The sequence below is a fragment of the Protopterus annectens genome, chromosome 17.part0 (genome assembly GCF_019279795.1).
Source record: "Protopterus annectens isolate FY-2018-M chromosome 17.part0, PAN1.0, whole genome shotgun sequence".
Lineage (NCBI taxonomy): Eukaryota > Metazoa > Chordata > Ceratodontiformes > Protopteridae > Protopterus > Protopterus annectens.
In genome coordinates, this window is record NC_056751.1 from 21,309,322 (window position 1) to 21,327,415 (window position 18,094).

Genomic DNA, 18,094 nt, shown 5'->3' on the forward strand with positions numbered 1-18,094 from the left:
GATGTACGAAAACAGCCTACATGCAACATACCCTACAGTATCAAAAGACTTTCATATACTGGCCAGTGTCGGGTTGCCTAAGGTGGAGAACTCCCTCATGTAAAGAATACTGCAACAGATTAATAGAAAGACATCATCAGTGCAACCTTCTGATCACACTGTTATATAAACAGAATAAAGAACTAGGACTAATAAAAACTGCAATAGACAAGTGAAACTTTAAAAAACAGATTTTATCGATAGGAGTTTTGAGGAACTTGTACAGCATTAAATTTTAATATTTCATCTTAACGTTCTGTGTCATCTTCAGCTGCTTTGTGCAGTGGCTCTGATTATTTCCTGATGTTTAGCATATGATAGTACTGGTGACTGCATTCAACTCTTAACAGCTAAAGCTCACAATAAAATTTTAAAATGTAAATAAAAGAAAAAAAATATATACTTCAGTGTAAAATTGTGTGTCTGGCAAAACAGAGCTTAATTAAAATGTCCAGAACAGCCACATGGATATAGCTCTTCAAAAGGTGGGTGACTGAGTACCTTCTCTTTCACCACGGCATACATCAAGCAGGTCATCTTCAGTCTCAGTACCACTAAGTGTTAATTTTTCCATATCACTGCTGTCTATATCCCCAGTATCTGACAATTTACGGCTCAGTCGTGACTTCTTGACTGACTTTTCTTGGTTCTCAGAAGGATCCGTCTTGCGTTTTCTCAAATGTGTAGTCTTTTTCCTTAGAACATTGCTTTCACCCATCATTAATGTGAGTTGGTCTGTAATGTTGATACCATGATCAATTCTACAACAGTATTTAGGAATGTATCTACCTCTGAAGGTAAGGGTTCGTGCTTGCAGGAGTTCAGATCCTGGGAAGAAAGTCTTGAGGGCCTGGCAAAGGAAAACATTTTCATCTTTTTCTTCCTTACTTTTGTCTGTAAAATCAAACACAATTTATTAGGTTAAATATTCTTGCTGTAAAATATTTCCATAATGGTAAAAACACATTAAACTGTACAATGCATTATTCAAGCAATCTGCTCCTCAATATAAACTACTTGTGCTTACGGCACTCCAACAACATTGGCCACACATAAACATCGGCATACATACTGTAGAGATCAATACAACTTGTGCTTACAGTACTCCAACAACTTTGGCCACACAAACACTGGCATACACACTGTAGAGATCAATACAACTTCCTTTGAAAATGCCTACAGTTTACACAAAAGCTTCCACAAAGACATTCTAACTTAGTGAACAGAAACACAAAATATAGTAAATGCTATCACTCTTAGCATTCCTCTCTATTTCTGATTCATTACATGGCTGACAGAAATACAAACATTTGAAATGATTACTTTAGCTTTATTTAACATTCAAAAGACATAGCTTGATTCAGTTCTTACTACAGCCTTGTGCAACTCCGAGTGAGTGACTCAACCTTCTCAGTGTTTGAAGCATAAAAGTACAGGAATCCAGTTATACATCATAACTTACAATTCTCACCAGAATTGTTATATCCCCACATATAAACTTTACTTACTATCTTTCACGACCTCGGCAAGGTATTTCTGGAAGCAGATCCATATCACAAGGCTTGGATTTGCCACATGCAGTAGTATCTAGAGTCATATTCTTAGCACTTCAAACCTTGTAATCAGTTGATAAAATTGTGGCTCTGCTGTAGTACACCTTTAGTACATCTAGTTTTCCTATCCCTATTAAAACATACTCAGCTGCTGGAGAAAGTACAATTATGTACACTTACCATAAATGTAGATGTTTGAGTGTATTCACTGTTGCAGTCATCGCATTTGGGTTATCCCTGCCAGGGTAGCCCTCGGCCGTCCCGAATACCAGAAGCTCAGTATTTCTGCATCTGTTGCTGTCGCTTCAGGACTGACGTCAGGTCATCAGTAGTATAAAGTAAGGCAGCCGGCACCATTACATCAGTTTTTCTTGCCCTAACCTGTCAGGAGCCCCCAAGTGGGAGCCAGGTTCTGGTGGAAGAACCCCACCAGTAGAAAGTAAATACCAAACTGTCCCTTGTAAGGAAAGAGAAGAAAGAAGAGGGGGGTGGAGGGAAACCAGGCCTGCAACAGTGAATACACTCAAACATTTACATTTATGGTAAGTGTACACAACTGTACTATGTTCTTAGTGTTTCACTGTTGCAGTCATCACATTTGGGTTGATTCCGAAAGCTGAGGAAATGGGTGGAGGCAGTCAAGGAAACTAGTGGCTGGCTAGGATGCCCTGCAAGAATGCAGATGCAAACCCTGCCCTGGATGTGGAGAAGATAGGCAGGTGGTAATGTTTGGTAAGGGTGTGAACAGATGTCTAGGTAGCAGCCTCCAGGATGTCCCTGGTGGGGACTCTGAGGAAAGCTGCAGAGGTGGAGGCTGCTCTGGTGGAGTGAGTCCTGACCCCTTGGGGCGGCTTTCTGTATTGATTGTAGCAGAAATGGATGCAGTATGCTATCCATTTGGAAATGGTTTGTTTGGAGATGGCTTTGCCCTCTGCCCCTGCAGCAAAGCTAACCAACAACTGATCAGACTTTCTGAAGGATTTAGTCCTGTCTAGATAGAATCTGAGCTGTCTGTGAACATCTAGAGAGTACAGGATCCTTTCCCCCTTGTTCTGTGGTTTAGGGAAAAAGGTGGGCAAATGAATGGATTGGTTGAGAGCCACACTGGTCACCACCTTGGGCATGAAAGACGGGTTAGTCCTGAGGGATACCCTGTCAGCATGGAAGATGAGGGGTTCCACAGCCATGAGTGTTTGAAGCTCGGAGACCCTTCTGTCTGAAGTGATGGCCAGAAGGAAAGTTGTCTTCCAGGAGAGAAATTTTAGCTCTGCTGAAAAGGCTGGTTTGAAGGAGGGCAGGGTGAGCTTTTCCAACACAAAGTTAAGGTCCCAAGCTGGGGTTGGTGCTCTTCTGGGTGGCCTCAAGTTGCTACCCCCTCTTAAGAACGGTTTGATCAGAGGGTGTGAGAAAAGGGGCTGCTCAGTAGGGAAATGAGCAGAGATAGCAGAGGCATGAATTTTAATAGAGGAAAAAGAGAGACCACTGTGTAGCAGGTCAGCTAAGTAATCCAAGATGACAGGGAGGGAGGGCTGTGCTGTATTGGCTCCCTTAGCCTGAATCCAGGTGCAGAACCATTTCCATTTGTCAGCATAAGACTTTCTAGTGCTAGGGCATCTGGCCTCACGTATAACATCTAGAACCTGTTTACTGAGGTTGGCAGACTGATCAGGGGGTTAAGGAATAAGCCAAGCTGCCAAATTGAGGGTCTGCAATTGGGGATGCATGAATTCCCCTTCCCTCTGGGTCAGGAGGTTTGGAATCTGAGTGAAATGCCATGGTGGCAGAGGGGACAGGCTGCGCAGCAGTGGGTACCAGTGCTGGCGAGGCCAGTCTGGAGCAATAAGAATTGTCCTTGGTTTTTCCTCCTTTATTTTGAGCAGTACCCTGGGGATGAGAGGTAGTTTAGGAAAGGCACAGACTGACAGATTAACCCAGGGGAAGGACAGGGCATCCACTTTCCAAGCCATGCAGTGATGTTTCCTGGTGCAGAACTTGCTGAGCTGATGGTTGGTGTGGGAGGCAAAGAGGTTGACCTTCGGGGTGCCCCATTTCTGAGTTATTAGGGTGAAGGTTCTTTTGTCGAGCTGCCACTCATGTGCATCCAGAAGATTTCTCCTTAATTGGTCTGCCAGAGTTTAGAGAACCTGGTAGGAATTGTGCTAATGGATGGAGTTGCATGGCAGAGGCTGTGTGCCAAAGGGTCATGGCCAGCCTGCATAGAGGGTAGGAGTGAGTCCCTCCCTGCTTGTTGATATACCACATCACAGTGGTGTTGTCTCTTTTGATCAGGAGAGCCCCTGGGGAGAGAAGGGGCTTGAAAGCTGTTAAGGCATGCTGGACAGCTATCATCTCTTTTTGGTTGATGTGCAGATGGATTTGCTGTGGGCTCCATTGGCCCTGTATGCACCTGCTGTCCAGGTGTGCACCCTAGGCATAGTCTGATACATCTGTGGTGAGGGTCTGGGTGGTGGTGTGTGGTGAGAAAGGTAGTCCCTTGTTGTGGGAGCATGCTGTTGCCCACCAAAGAAAATCTTTTCTGAGGCAAGGTATCATGGGTATAAGAGTCTCCAGGTCTTGACAGTGTTGACACCAAATTCTTTTTAGGTACCACTGAAGTTTCCTCATATGCAGTCTGGCACATAGAATGAGTAGAATGCAAAATGCCATGAACCCCAGAGCTTGCAGGATTTTCCTTGTAGATAACTGGTGTCTGGTGGCTAGTTGAGAGAAGTAGGTTGTCAGGAAAGTTTGCTTTTCTGGTGTAAGGAATGCCATATGGGATGCTGTGTCCAGGCTTGCTCCCAGGAATATAATCCTTTGGGTGGGTACCTGTTTAGATTTCTTTTCGTTGATTGTGTACCCTAGGGAGGTTAGTAAGGACTTTACAAAGGCCAGGTGCTTGAACAGATTTTCCTGGCTGTCTGCCTGAATTAGGCAGTCGTCTAAGTATGGGTAAATCTGGATATTCCTTTGTCTGCAAAAGGCAATGGCCGGAGCCAGACATTTTGTAAAACTCTGGGAGCAGTAGATAAGCCAAAGGGAAGTGCAGAGAACTGAAAGTGCAGAGATCCTGCCCTGAAACGGAGATATTTCCTTCAAGATTCCCTGACAGGAATGTGGAGGGAGGCCTCTTTTAGATCTAGGGTGGCTAGCCAAGCATCCTTGGAGAGCATGGATAGCTACTGCTGGAGGGTGAGCATTTTGAATTTTGGTATCACCAGGAAGGTGTTTAGAATGGATAGATAGAGGATGGGGCACCAGGTACTCTCTTTTCTGGGTACCAGAAAAAGTCTGGAGTAGAAACCTTGGCCTTTCTGTTCTGCAGGAACGTGCTCTATTGCCCTCATAGAGATCAGGGAAAGGACTTGCTTTTGCGCCTCTGCCCACTGGTTTGGAGGTAGATCTGTGAACCCTTTTGGAGTTGGAAGGGTGTGGAAAGAAAATTTGTATCCTTGGGACAACTATGTTGAGAACCCAGCGGTCACTGGTAATGGTGGCCCAGGTGCTTGCGTGAAAGGAGAGTTTTCCTCCTGGGGTAAGTGAAGGTGGGCAGAGGGAGGGGGTGGGGGAGGAGAGTCATTGTGAGTTCTTACCATAAGGGGGTGGCTTAGAACTCCTTGTTTTTGAAGTGGAGGAAGTCCACAGTTTAGATCTCTGCATTCCCTGTGGCTGCTGTCTGGGGGGTCTGCTTCCATAGGGTCTGGGCTGAACTGACCTGGTGGGAGCAGGAAAGGACCAGTGCTTGGAGGGGCAATGCCTGCTGAACCTGGGTGGCTGAACCTATAAGAAATCCTTAAATGTCTGCATAAACTTTGCTTTTTCTTCCATCTTTTTTAAGACCTCTTCTGCCTTAGTGCCAAATAAGTTGTCTTTGTGCAAGAGGGCATCCAACAATTTAGATTTAACATGGTCTGGCAAAGGCTGTTCCTTAAGCCATGTATGCCTTCTAAGGACAGAACCAGTGAGTGCTACCCTACAAGAAGCTTCTAGGACATCAAAACCACAGTGCAAGGTGTGTTTAGTTACTTGACTTGCAGAATGCATTAACTCTTGTAACTCTTGATTCTGCACAAGCAGGTTTTGTTTGAGGAGTTCCAGGGTATGTTGCTGAAATTTTAGCAAATAGAACAGGCAATTTAGTGTTCTGATAGCAAGAGTAGCAGAGGTGTATACTTTTTTACCCCATCTGTCCAGTGCTCTGGAATCCCTATCTGAGGGGGTGGGATTCCTACCAGAGGTTGCTTTAATTCCTTTAGGCCCTTGAGAAATTACCTCAGGGTCAGCAGTAGGATTTTTGAAAAGAAATTTGTGAGAGTCATGGACTCTGTAATACCCATTTGGTTTTCTGGGTGCAGGAAGGAGGGTGTTAGGAGTCAAACTGGATTCCAGGAAATCCTCCACAACATCCAGGACTGGGGGAATGGCCAGGGGTCTGTGCTGTGGAAGATCTAAGAATTCCTTGCGTCTCTTTTTAGACTCTGGGTAGGCCTGACTTTCCCATTGGAAATGCTCCCTTAAGGTATGAAGGGTTTCCCCAAAGGAAAAGTCCTCTGGGGTAGAGGCTGAAGGATTGGAATCCTCTGCATCAGAACCCTCAGAAGAAGAGAGGAGTTGCATGTCTTCTTATTCAGATGCATCAGAGTAATCAAACTCCTGCTCAGACAAAACTACAGGGGACAGATCTCTTTTTCTTTTGGAAAGGGTAGCTTGGATTCCCCTGATCAGCATGATAAGGTCTTCTGCCATTTTAAGCATTTGAGACTGAGGCAAGGAAGCAGGTGCCTGAGATAGGGTCGTCGGTTTCTTGGGTGTGGTTCATACCCTGGGTCTAAGAAACTCAGTAGTTTTCGAAAGAACATTAGACGGGAAAGAAGTCGCCGGTTTGTGTCGAGAATCAGTCGTGCAAAGGACTTTCCTCGGAAGCCCTCAGTGGCTCCGGACCCATCCAAGGGAGAGACAACCGCAGGATTCTTAGTCGAAGAAGAGTTTTGCGGCATACCGGACTCTGAAAGGATCTCGGTAGAGGCCAGTGAATCCACAGAAGCAGGCATAAGGGGCTGCGAAAGCGCCTCACTGAGGACCGGAGAACTGATGACTAACTTAACGGAAGCATCATCGGTAGGTTTGGACCTGTGCGGTCTGTCTCTATCTTTATCTTTAAGTTTTTTCAGAAGATCTGCTGTCAGATGGCTTGCCAAAGCATATCGGAATTTGAGGACTGTAAGCAAAAATATCTGGCTACAGTAAGGGCCCGACGACATATAGTTCTGGTGTTGAACAAAGCGCAGAAGCGACTGCAGGGGACGTCGTGGTCTGGGCCTAAGCGAGTGACGCAGTAAGAATGAAAGTCTCGGTGTGGTATTTGCTTTCCACAGGCGAGACAATTAACTTTTTCTGACATCGGTTAGTGCAAGAAAAAAGGATCCCCAACGGGGTACTTAGCTTCAATTCGTAAGACGAAACTCAGGTAGCTGCCGACTGGCACTTGTGCGAACTACTTCTGCTTCGGGCTCCACGGCAAAGACTGATGTAATGGCGTCGGCTGCCTTACTTTATACTACTGATGACAGTCCTGAAGCAACAGCAACCAACACAGAAATAATAAGCCACTGGTATTTGGGCCGGCCGAGGGCTACCCTGGCAGGGATAACCCAAATTGTGATGACTAAGAGTATACAACTCATTAGGGTAATGTAACAGAGTGGGATGAGGATAAGCAGAAGTTTGGAGTGGCCTGGAAACTCTGAAAAGATCTCTCCTGCAGGAAGAGAGATCGTAGCCTGGGACTGACTGGTTCTGGGGAGAATTTGGGTCCCCAAAAAAGGCGGGGTAGGAGATTTAATTGAGGTGTGTGTGTGTGTGCGCCTTGAGAGGTGATCTTCCAGTCACAGAAAATGCACTTTGTAAATCTGGATGCCTTGTCCACCATCCTTAAAAGTAAAAAGCTAAACACTAACACTAATGCACCAAAATGGATAAACCCATGAAAACCAGAATCTGTACACTTGTACCTTAACACTAAACTCCAAGAAATGACAGAAAGCCAATAAATTGCTAAGACAAAAAAACAACCCTGACTAACCACAGGGAAAAAGGAGGAAAACTACCCAAAAACTGTAGGGAAGGATGCAGAAAAAGATTACAAATAATCTCAAAGAAGGTATGAAAGAAAGGCAGGAACACCAGCTGAAAAAAAAAAAAAACAGACAACTAAAAAATGAACACATCTCCCAAAGAAGTGAGCCAAAGAGCTCCACATCTGTAGTGTTTGAGCAGCAAACAAGATCTGGGGTATTCAGGTGGCAAAGGGGAATTATGGGTAAGGGTAGGAACCTGTTTTGGATCCAAAGTATAAGAGCTGCAGATGTCAAATCCATACAGATCTGATAACCAAACAGATGATGATGGGCAGGAGAAAACTGGATCTGACCGTGATAAGGTGCTTTGTCTGGAGGAAGTCAGGCCATCAATATGCAAGAGTCCAGTGGACAATCTAGAAAACTGATTTTGTGAAATAGAGAGAAAAAAAAAAAAAAAAAAAAAAAACTTCTCTAGATTCAGCTGGAACCCAAGATTTTGAAACAGGTTTCTGACAAATAGAGCATCCCTACAACTGTGAAAAGAACCCACAAAAATAATGCAGTCATCTAAATAAGGGAAGATACAAATGCCCTGGATTATGCAAAAGTGTCTAGCTCCAGTAATTGCTTTTAACACTCTAGGAGATGTGGATAGACTGAAGCGTAAACAGGAGAAATGAAAATGTTAATCAGTAACAGAAAATCTTAAAAATTGTTTGAATTTTTTGTGAGATGAGATGCGGTGTGTCCTAGCCTGTCCATTGCCCGGGACTCCCTGCTGGGCGGATGAACAGCCGGACTCTCTTCTGCCAAGTCCTTCATTGTGGCTGCCACCACCACCACAGCATCTACTGGCAAGCCTTTCAACCAATGGGGTTGATCTTCTGGAGGAGATACTTTGATCTCCTGGGGACAGCTTCTACTGAATCCGGACTCTTCCACGCTCACTGCACGATGAATTTGACCAAATCATCTGCAGGAGGGGTCACCCAGGATGTAGTGGGCTGGGAATGGAAAGCTTATAAGAATATGGATTCCTCTGGAGAAGGGGTGGAAGATTTCCAGTCACCCCACTGACTCAAAATCTCCAAGATGTCCCCAAAGGAAACATCATCAGGGGGTGATCTAGGGGAACCTTCCCCATCATCGTAATCCATATCCTCAGTAAGGGACTCTTCACGTGAGTCCATGTGTTTCCTTTTGCACACCCTCTTCCGAAGGGGCTCTTCGGTGGGGATGTCCGAAGAAGCCACGGAAAGGGGGATGCCTTGGATTACTGGTTCCCTGCAAAGGGCTAACGATGGCTGAGTAAGAGGGGGAACCAAAGGCGAAGCTGAAGGAGGAGGATTGATAGCTGCCAGCGCCCTTGCCATAATCCAGAAGGTGGGCCCACTCGAAGCAGGATGGGAGCCTGGAACCGAAGAGGACTGAATCGGAACCGGGGTCACACCTTGCTCCGAATGGCCCACCTCCAAGACTGACGTTTGAGAAGGGTTCAGTGCGGAAATAACTCTCGGATCTGAGATGGGAACCGAGAAGGCAGTCTGTGCCGGGGCCGGAACTGAATATTCCACCCCCGAAGCAAGGGGTTGAGTAAGGTGAGCTGTCGTCGGAACTGATGGCCCACCAGGACTTAGATGCTTCAGGCATCAAAGCAGTCGGCGCCGAAGGAAGGGGTCCCATTGAAAGCAATGGGCAAGGGGGCCTTGGGACTGAAAGATCCTCTCAGGAGAATACGAAGGAGTCAAAAGAGGAAAAATCCCAACACCTGGAGCGGAACAGGGTCTGGAGATTCCTCTTGCAGTCAATACCTGATCCATGAGAAGAACAATGTCTATTTCGGACACGCTCCTGGCAGACCTAATCGATATCCCAGAAGGGGATTCAGGCCGGTCCAGAAAAGGACTGTAGGGTTGCCTGGCAACCGGGTCCACAGAAGACTATTATCTGGCCCGTGGTAATAAAGTCAATGGAGCCGAGGATTCTGATTTGAATTGCGTAAAAGATAAAGTTGGCACAGAGAGGGAACTCGGAGCCGAAGTCACAATCGGGGTAATAGTCAAGATCGGATCAGAGGTCGTCGGAGCCTGTAAAGGTGAGGTCGGTGCCGAAGTGTCCTGAACCAGAATGGTCGGAACTGAAGAACCATCGGTTCAGTAGTCTGTGCCGAGCCTGGCACTGACAATTCAGATTTCCCAGAAACTGTGCTAGGTGCCAAAATCGGTGGCACCGAGACAGCGAGTCGATGCTCAGAGGAAAATCTACCAGTCTTAGATCGATGATTTTTGTCCCTATCACCAGCCGGTGAAGAAGGGTCTGAGAGAGGGCGCTTCTTATCCTTGCCTGGAGGGGTTAAGACCTCCGCAAAAATAGCTTCAGAGAAAGGAGAGGAAAGCAATCCTTTCAAAATCAACTTGTTGCGCCGTTCATTCAATGTCCGGTGACTAAAACTCGCACAAATATCACATGGGGGAGTTGCAGAAAGATGCGAGATGCCTAAACAATAAACGGATTTAAAATGCAAGTCACTGTTAGGTAATTTACCACTGCACGATGTGCAGTGTTTAAAACCTGAAGTACCTTTTTTCTCAGACATACTAACACTCGCTCAAACAGAGAAAGGAAGGAGAAAAAGAGCCAGACTACTAGCAATGGTATGAAGAGTTACCACGAGGGTGGTAAAGGTAAAGAAAAAGGCAAGAAAATACCAACAATGGTAAGGAAAGGGATACCTGTGGGTAGAGCTTGACTATAAGAAGACACTATAAGAAAAATTTGGGGAAGAAATACAAGTTTGAATGACTCAAAACTACTTAGCTGGAGAGCTCAGTGAAAATGCTGCTATATGGCTGCGTGGCAAATGAGATCTGAGGTATGGGATGAAGGGCATTGTGGGTAGTACCGTGGCTCGAGAGTTTGGTGTACACTAGCTTGGCATTTGGCCGACTCGGTTCCGAGGGTTTGGAACTGCACCCATCAGTGAGGAAGAAGATTAACAACTTCAGATCTATGGTTATAAGATTTTACACAATTATTCTATGTCCATCTACTCCCATGTTGCAGTATTCATTACATGACAGAGAGTACCAAAGCTCATGGAAGGGAAAGGGAAGTTGGAGCAGAGGAAGTCTCCATGAACCCAAGCAGGATTGCCCTGGCAAAGCCTGCTCTGGATCTACAGATAGTATCCAGCTTGTAATGTTTGGTGAAGGTGTGGACAGAAGACCATGTATCTGCTTCTACAATAGAGGCAGTGTCCATACCTTTGAAGAAGGCCCCAGAGGAAGCTATAGCCCTAGTGGAATGAGCTTTTACTGAGGAAGACAGTATCTTTCCATGGAACACATAGCAAAAAGAAATAGCCTTAGAGATCCAAGTGGAAATAGTTTGTTTAGAAACAGGTTTTCCCAGCACCATGGGATGAAAAGAAACAAAGAATTGCTCGCATTTCCTAATGGGCTTGGTCTTATCTAGGTAAAATCTGAGTTGTCTATCCATATCCAAGGTATGAAGCACCCTTTCACTAGAATTTTGAGAAGTAGGAAAGAAGGTAAAAGTCACTAACCACTTTAGGCACAAAGGAGGGGTTAGTACGAAGAGAAACGCTATCCTTCTGGAAGATCAGAAAAGGTTGACAAGCCATTAAGGTTTTGAGTTCAGACACTATTCTAGCAGCTGGATGGTTACCAGCAAAATAGTCTTCCACATGCAAAACTTCAAAGAAGCACAGACTGCAGGCTCAAAAGGGGCCTGAGTAAGCTTTTCCAGTACAAAATTCAACCCCCAGGGAGAGGGGAACAGGTTTCCTGGAAAGCCTGATGTGAAGGACACCTTTAAGAAAACGTTTAACCTCTAGCCTAGAAGCTAAAGGAGGAGAGAGAGGCACACATGCAAAAATGGTGGGTAGGTGGGCTTTAACAGAAAAGTAAGCCAAATCCAGCCTTAAGCGGCTCACACAAATAAGAAAGAACTAGGGGAATGTCCACTGAAAATGGATCTAGCCATTTCTTCAGACACCAGATGGAGAACCTCTTCCATTTGGACAAGTAGGATCTCCTAGTATTGGGTTTCCTGGTCTCCTGCAAGACTAGAAGCACTTCCTCAGAGAAAAGGTGTCAGAAAGGAATCAGAAGCCTATCACCCACACAGTCAGGCTCAGAGTTAAGTGTGGATAAGAGATACCTTGTCTTGTGTGAGAAGATCCACCCTGTGAGGTAACTTGTGATGATTGCCCTCGACTAATTGCAGATGAAGGGGAACCAGTGCTGTCTTGGCCAAAAGGGGGTCATCAACAAGATTTTTGGTTTGTCCTGCTGTATTTGCAGAACTTTCTGAATGAGTGGTAAGGGGAGAATGCATAAAGAAACACCCTCTTCCATGACAATGATAGGGTATCCACCTTCCATACCAGAGGATCTGGAGCTCTGTCACAAAATTTTGGAAGTTGTCTATTCTAGGGGGAGGCAAAAAGATCTGCTTGAGGAATACCCCACTGGTGGAGAATGTCCAGAAACACATCCGTATGAAGCATCCATTCATGGGCTTGTGTCATAGACCTGCCAGAACATTCTGAGCTGAGGGAATTAACAGCTAGTAATGTGACCTCTGCTTGAGAAGCAATCTCTCAGACCTGAAAGGCCAGCCTGAAGAGCAGGTAAGACTTTGTGCCCCCCTGCTTGTTCAAATACCAAAGAACTGTGGTGTTCTCCATGAACAGTTTCTGGGGGCCTGGTCGGAGGGAAGACTGGAAAGCTTGGAGTGCTAGAATCAAAGCCCTCATCTCTTTGATTTTGAAATGTTGTTTCCTTATGGAGGGAGACCAAAGGTCTTGGACTTTTAAGTGTCCCAATGTTGCTCCCCACCCCATGTCTGAAGCATCTGTAAACAGTTCCTGCACAGGATGCAGGGCCTGTAAAGGAAGACCTGGAATCAAAGACATTTGTTGAATCCACCAGTGAATTTCTTTCTTTAAACAAGGGAGAAGACTGAGAACAAACTCCAGAGGATGAGCATGCTGGCACAAGACAGTTTTCAGATACCACTGGAATTTTTGCATGTGAAGTCTGGCTAAGGGTAACAGGGGCATTACACATGCCACGATCCCTAGCATGCAGAGACTCTCTCTGGCTGACGTTGCTTGAGGGAGCAACTGCTGGAAGTAGGACAGAAGAGACTGGATTTTTTTGGTGGAGGAAAGCCATTATAAGGTCTGTCCTTATTTTGCAGCCCAGGAAAACCTGATCCTGAGTAGGGCTGAGAGAAGACTCGCTGTCTTTGATAGTGAACCCCAGGCCTTGGAGCAGTGATATGGTGGCTTGGAGGTTCTGTTCAGAATGTCTGGATGATTTGCTTGAATTAGCAGGTCGTCCAGGTAAGGGTAAATCAGAACTCCTTGAAGTCTGCAAAAGGTAATGACAGGAGCCAAAAATTTTGTGAAGATCCTTGGAGCTGTGGAGAGTCCAAAGGGCAAAACACAAAACTGAAAACGAGAAGAAGCAACAGAAAAATGTAAGTATTTCCTGAACAGAGGATGAATAGGAATATGAAAATATGCGTCCTTGATGTCTAGAGAAACCAGAAAGGCCTGAGGAAGCAAAAGAGGGAAGAGAGTCTAGACAGTGAGCATGCAAAAGGTGGGGACCTGAAGGAATAGATAGAACAGCTCTAAGATTGGTTTCCATACATCATCTTTTCTGGGGACTAGAACATCCTGGAATAGAACCCTTTTCCCCTTTGGAGGGGGAGAACCTCTTGATCCCTGAGAGATCAAGTCTTTTAACACTTGAGGAAAAAGGAGGATTTGGTCTCGAAGGGGCTGAGGGATGCCCATGAAAGGAGGACTTCCAGATCATGTAATAACCATTTTGAATAATGGAAAGGACCCATTTGTCTGTGGTAATGCTTGTCCAGGAACGAAGAAAATAAGAGAGGTGTGGGAAAGAGGGATTTTGGAAAGATTGGCCAGGTAAGTCACAAACTACCTGGCTTGTCAGGAAAGGAGGGCTTTTGAGTAGAAACTGGCTGTGATCTGGAGGAACTTGGCCTGTGTGCCCCTTTCTTGTGAGGGAGGGGAGAAGAGTGCGCCTTCTTCCTCACAAAATGAGGTTTGGAAGGATAATTCTTATGATACTTTGGTACTGGAGACACCAAATGTGCTTCACTTCCTGTAACTCTCTCCCTTTTTCTTGTAAAGTTTTGAAAAGGGCAGCAGCATTAGCACCAAAAAGGGCAGTATTGTCAAGAGGTGCATCCATAAGTTTTGCCTTGATATCATCAGGCAAAGGCTGCAATCTTACCCATGAGTATCTCCTAAGGACAGATCCCGTATGCAGTTGGTCTAACAATACCTCTGCTGCATCATAACTACACTTAATGGAGTGTCTAGTTACTTGTGAAGAACTTGTGAAGAGGCTGTCAAGAGAGATGAAAGCTGTGCTTTGGCTGCAGAGTCACAGAGATCTGGCAACAGCTATGAAGCTTGGCACAGCAGGACCAGAACATATTTAAGACATACGAGTCTGATAGTTAATGGCCCTGAAGGCTAAAGTAGAGGATGTGTAAATATTTTTGCCTATTCTCTCTATCATTTTCCTGTCTTTTATCTGAGGTGAGAAGGGTTGTGGAGGGCAGCAATTTGTAAGATGTATATGCAGACACTGAAATCACAGCTGGATCTGCATGAGGACATTTGAAAAGATATTTTCTGACCTCCGGGACCTTATAGAAGCGGTCTAGCCTTTTTAGGACTGGTGGTTGAGAGTCTCAATTTTTTGACACTGGGAAAAAAAAAAGCATCCTGGAAAGCAGGAAGCACAGGAGGAGTGGCTGAAGCAGAAAGGGGGGGGGGGTCCCATCTATAAGGAGTCATAATACCTGTTCTACACTTCAGATACTTGTGAGCTTTCCCATAAAAAAAAAATTAAAAAATAAAAATAAATAAAAGCCTCTCATCCTTGAGATCGTCTCTCCAAAAGATGTTTTCCTCAGGGGAGTCCCCACTGTTGGAATCTACTTCAGGGGAAGCATAACCCAGGGGGGAGTCAATTTGTGTCGAGTAGGCTAAAGATTCATCTGAGGATGAAACTTCTTCCTTAGAGGCCTCGTTTCACAGCAGAACTCCTAGGTAAAGAGGGACAAAGAGAAGCTGGAGTAGAAGCTTGAACAGAAGAAGGTCTTAGTGCTAGGAAAGCATTAAGAATTCCTTGGGAAAAGGCTTGCCAGTCTGGTGAAGGATCCTGAGAGAAGGAAACGTATTTTTGTTTCTTTTTAGAGGGAAGAACAACCCAAGGGCTAGGATAGATGGGCAAATGTAGGCCTGGGTTCCTGCACAGATGTCAGACTGTCTTGAATAGCTAAGCCAGGAGAGGTACTATGAAGAACATCCAAAGTAATGGGCTGCAGTTCCCATTACCATCCTGAATGGATGTCTGCAAGGTCCCTGGGGACGTGCAAATGGAACTGTGGTTAATGGGTTCCAAACTGGTACCTGCTGCAGGAAGATAACCAAGCACTGAACGGACCTCCCAACCTTCACTGGTCTCAAGAGGGCCATCTGGACTCAAGAAGCACAGAAGATTCAGGCTTAAACTTTAACTTTTTCTTCGGAGGCTCACTGGATGGACCCGCCATACTCTCCATTGCAAGTGCTAGTCACTCGAGTCTTTGATTCTCAAGATAGGAGCGTCTTAGGAATAAACTCCTGACAGATCGATCAACCCTTATATCATGAATGCACCCCAAACAGAAAAGATGCTGGTCATATTTATCTTTGTTTGGAATCAGTCTCTCACAGTGGCACTTGCCTTTCTTGGATGACATTAACCTCGAAAAAACATGAAGTAACAAGAAAATACAAATAAATTCCCTAACAGGGCACTTATCTGAAACAGCAATCACTCGGCGATCAGACAAACGGTAGAAGATGGTGTTCGGATGGGTGGCAGAGGAGTTCTGAGGATGGTATATGCAGACGTCACTTTTATGGCCTATGTCGGCTGCTTGTCTATGTGCAACGTTGTACGTACCCTGCAGTAGTAAAGTCTTTGGTATACTGGCCGGATATTCAGGTCACCTAGGCAGGGAATCCCCCGTGTTATGAATACTGAAACACAAGAACAGAAGGACATATACATGTATCCTCCCATTGTTTATTTGTTAATTGCTTATCCAATCTCTCTTCCCAATCCTTTCTACCCTCCTCCAATTGATTCTTATAGCTACCGTGCAATATTTTAAATGCTCTACTAATTATTCCTTTTTAATGGCAGCTTCTGTTCTAGATTCTACTAAAAACTCTGCTAGTGTTTCATTTAGGATCCCCCTATTTCTTTCTTTTTGCCTATACACCAATATCAATCCTTGATCGGGATGGCAATCTCTAACCTGCAGTCCAAATAAATTCTTGGCATCTTTTCCCATTCTATCATATTTCCATTTCTAGTTATTTGCTCCCAATACCTTGGTTCCTTTGCCAGTTTTCTCCAACAAATTCCAGTCCCTTCTTGCCTACTGTCTATATGGCCAAGTTGTGTAAAATCTTGCCATAACGTTAGATGTCCTTCTCTTTTCTGTTGCAGTATTCTTTACATGAGGGAGACTGCCTGCCAAGTGACCCGTTGGCCAGTTTACAAAAGTCTTAGGTGCCTAGGATTTGTGGTATGTCGCATGTAGACTGCTATCCCGATGTCAGCTATAAAAGTGATTTATGCATGCACCATCCTCAGAACTTCTTTGCCACCAGACAGAATGCGCTTCCTGTATGTACACAGTCTGACCACTGAAGAAACTTCTACTCTGACAAGTGCCCCATTCAGAAATTCATTTCTTACTTTTGATAATGTTTAACTTTAATGTCATCCAAGTAGGGCAAATGTGAATGTGGATGTCACATTCCACATAAAGACAGCCATCAGCAGTGCCTGGTTTGTCTTGGGCCTTCCCATGACCATAAGGCCTGCCCTATCCCTCATGTACAGAATACTGCAACAGCAGAATAGAAGAACATCCCTAATTGCAGTTATCCCTATCAGCAGGATCTCCTTTCTCAATTCCCATGTTGGCTTACTTGTTAGGATACTTTCTGCTACCTTATGGATATAATATTTTCTATGATTATTGCTATTATTGAGCTTCCCCCCTGTTTCATCATCCTTTTCCGCTTTGAATTCTAGTTTTTTTGCTTGTGCTATGTATAGGAACCTTAACTGTATAGCTCTGAAATACCCCTTCAAATTGGGTAATCCCAATCTGCTCTGTTCTACTGGAAGAATCAGCTTATCCCACTTGACTCTTGCCATCTTCTCCTCCTAGATAAAGTTCTTCAGCTCTTTATTGCCATCCACAACTTCTCCTCTGGTTGACAAAAATATGCCTGACCTGTGTATAAGATCAATGGGCCTAAACATTTTAACTGCCTGCATCTTACTATCTATAACCATATAAAAAAAGCTTCCATTTTCTCAGTTTTTGTATTATCTTTTGTTTAGTCTCTTCCCACATATCCTTAGCTGCCACACCAGAATCATTTTAATCCATACTCCTAAATACTTCATTTTATCAAGTCGCCATAAACAGGGATATTGCTGAACCAATTCATATGTGGGTACATAATTTACCACTATTGCCTTTGTTTTAGCTTCATTAATTTTGTATCCCAAAAAGATTTGAAACCATCCCAAATGTTCCACAGCACTGTAATGTCTCTTTCTGGTTTTGTCAAGTATAAAATAATATCATCTCTAAACAGAGCTAGCTTTTCTTGACTAACGCAATGTCTTTCGGCTTTTCCCGGTTAGGGGTCGTCACAGCAGATCACCGGTCCACAGACTGATTGGCAGTGGTGTTTTTACGGTGTTGAGCTGCCAGCCCAATGCCCAACCTTCACAGAAGGCACACATATACACACATGCACCTATCTGCATGTCTTTAAAACTAACTCGACTACAGGGAGGACATGCAGACTCCTTACAGAAGGAGCTCCAGCTAAGAATCTAAACAGAGAACCTCTTGTTATGAGGCGACAACGCTAGCCGCTGCACCACTGTAGCCTATTTCTGAGTCCCTTATTTTCTTTGCCAATGGTTGAAAATATAATGCAAATAAAGTGGAAAGAGGACACCCCTGCCTGTTTCTCTGCTCAAGCAGAAATTATTAGAGAGAACCCCACCCACTTTAATTTTCACCTCCAATCCGACATATATCCTCCTAATCAACCTTATAATTTTTTTTCAGGAAATGCAAATGCTTCCATCACCTACTCAAAGTCCAAACTTTATACTGTCAAATGCTTTCTCTGCATCAAGATCCACCAACAACAATGGTATTTTCTTACATTCTGCTTCCCTCTGGATCATCAATGTTCTGTTAATGTTTTCAAATGTTTGCCTCCCCTCCACAAAACCACACTGATCCATATTTATCAAT

General features: G+C 44.6%; 1 protein-coding gene across 2 annotated transcripts in view; it reads right to left on the reverse strand.

Moving 5' to 3' along the window:
* Window positions 1-212: 212 nt before the first annotated feature.
* The window catches only part of ABRAXAS1 (abraxas 1, BRCA1 A complex subunit), an 804,658-nt gene continuing 786,776 nt past the window's right edge, over window positions 213-18,094 (reverse strand). For both annotated transcript variants that reach the window (XM_044059464.1, XM_044059465.1), the window contains exon 9: window positions 213-933. In XM_044059464.1, the coding sequence (XP_043915399.1) occupies window positions 518-933 (416 nt within the window). In that variant the 3' untranslated portion in view covers window positions 213-517. The remainder of the gene's footprint in view (window positions 934-18,094) is intronic.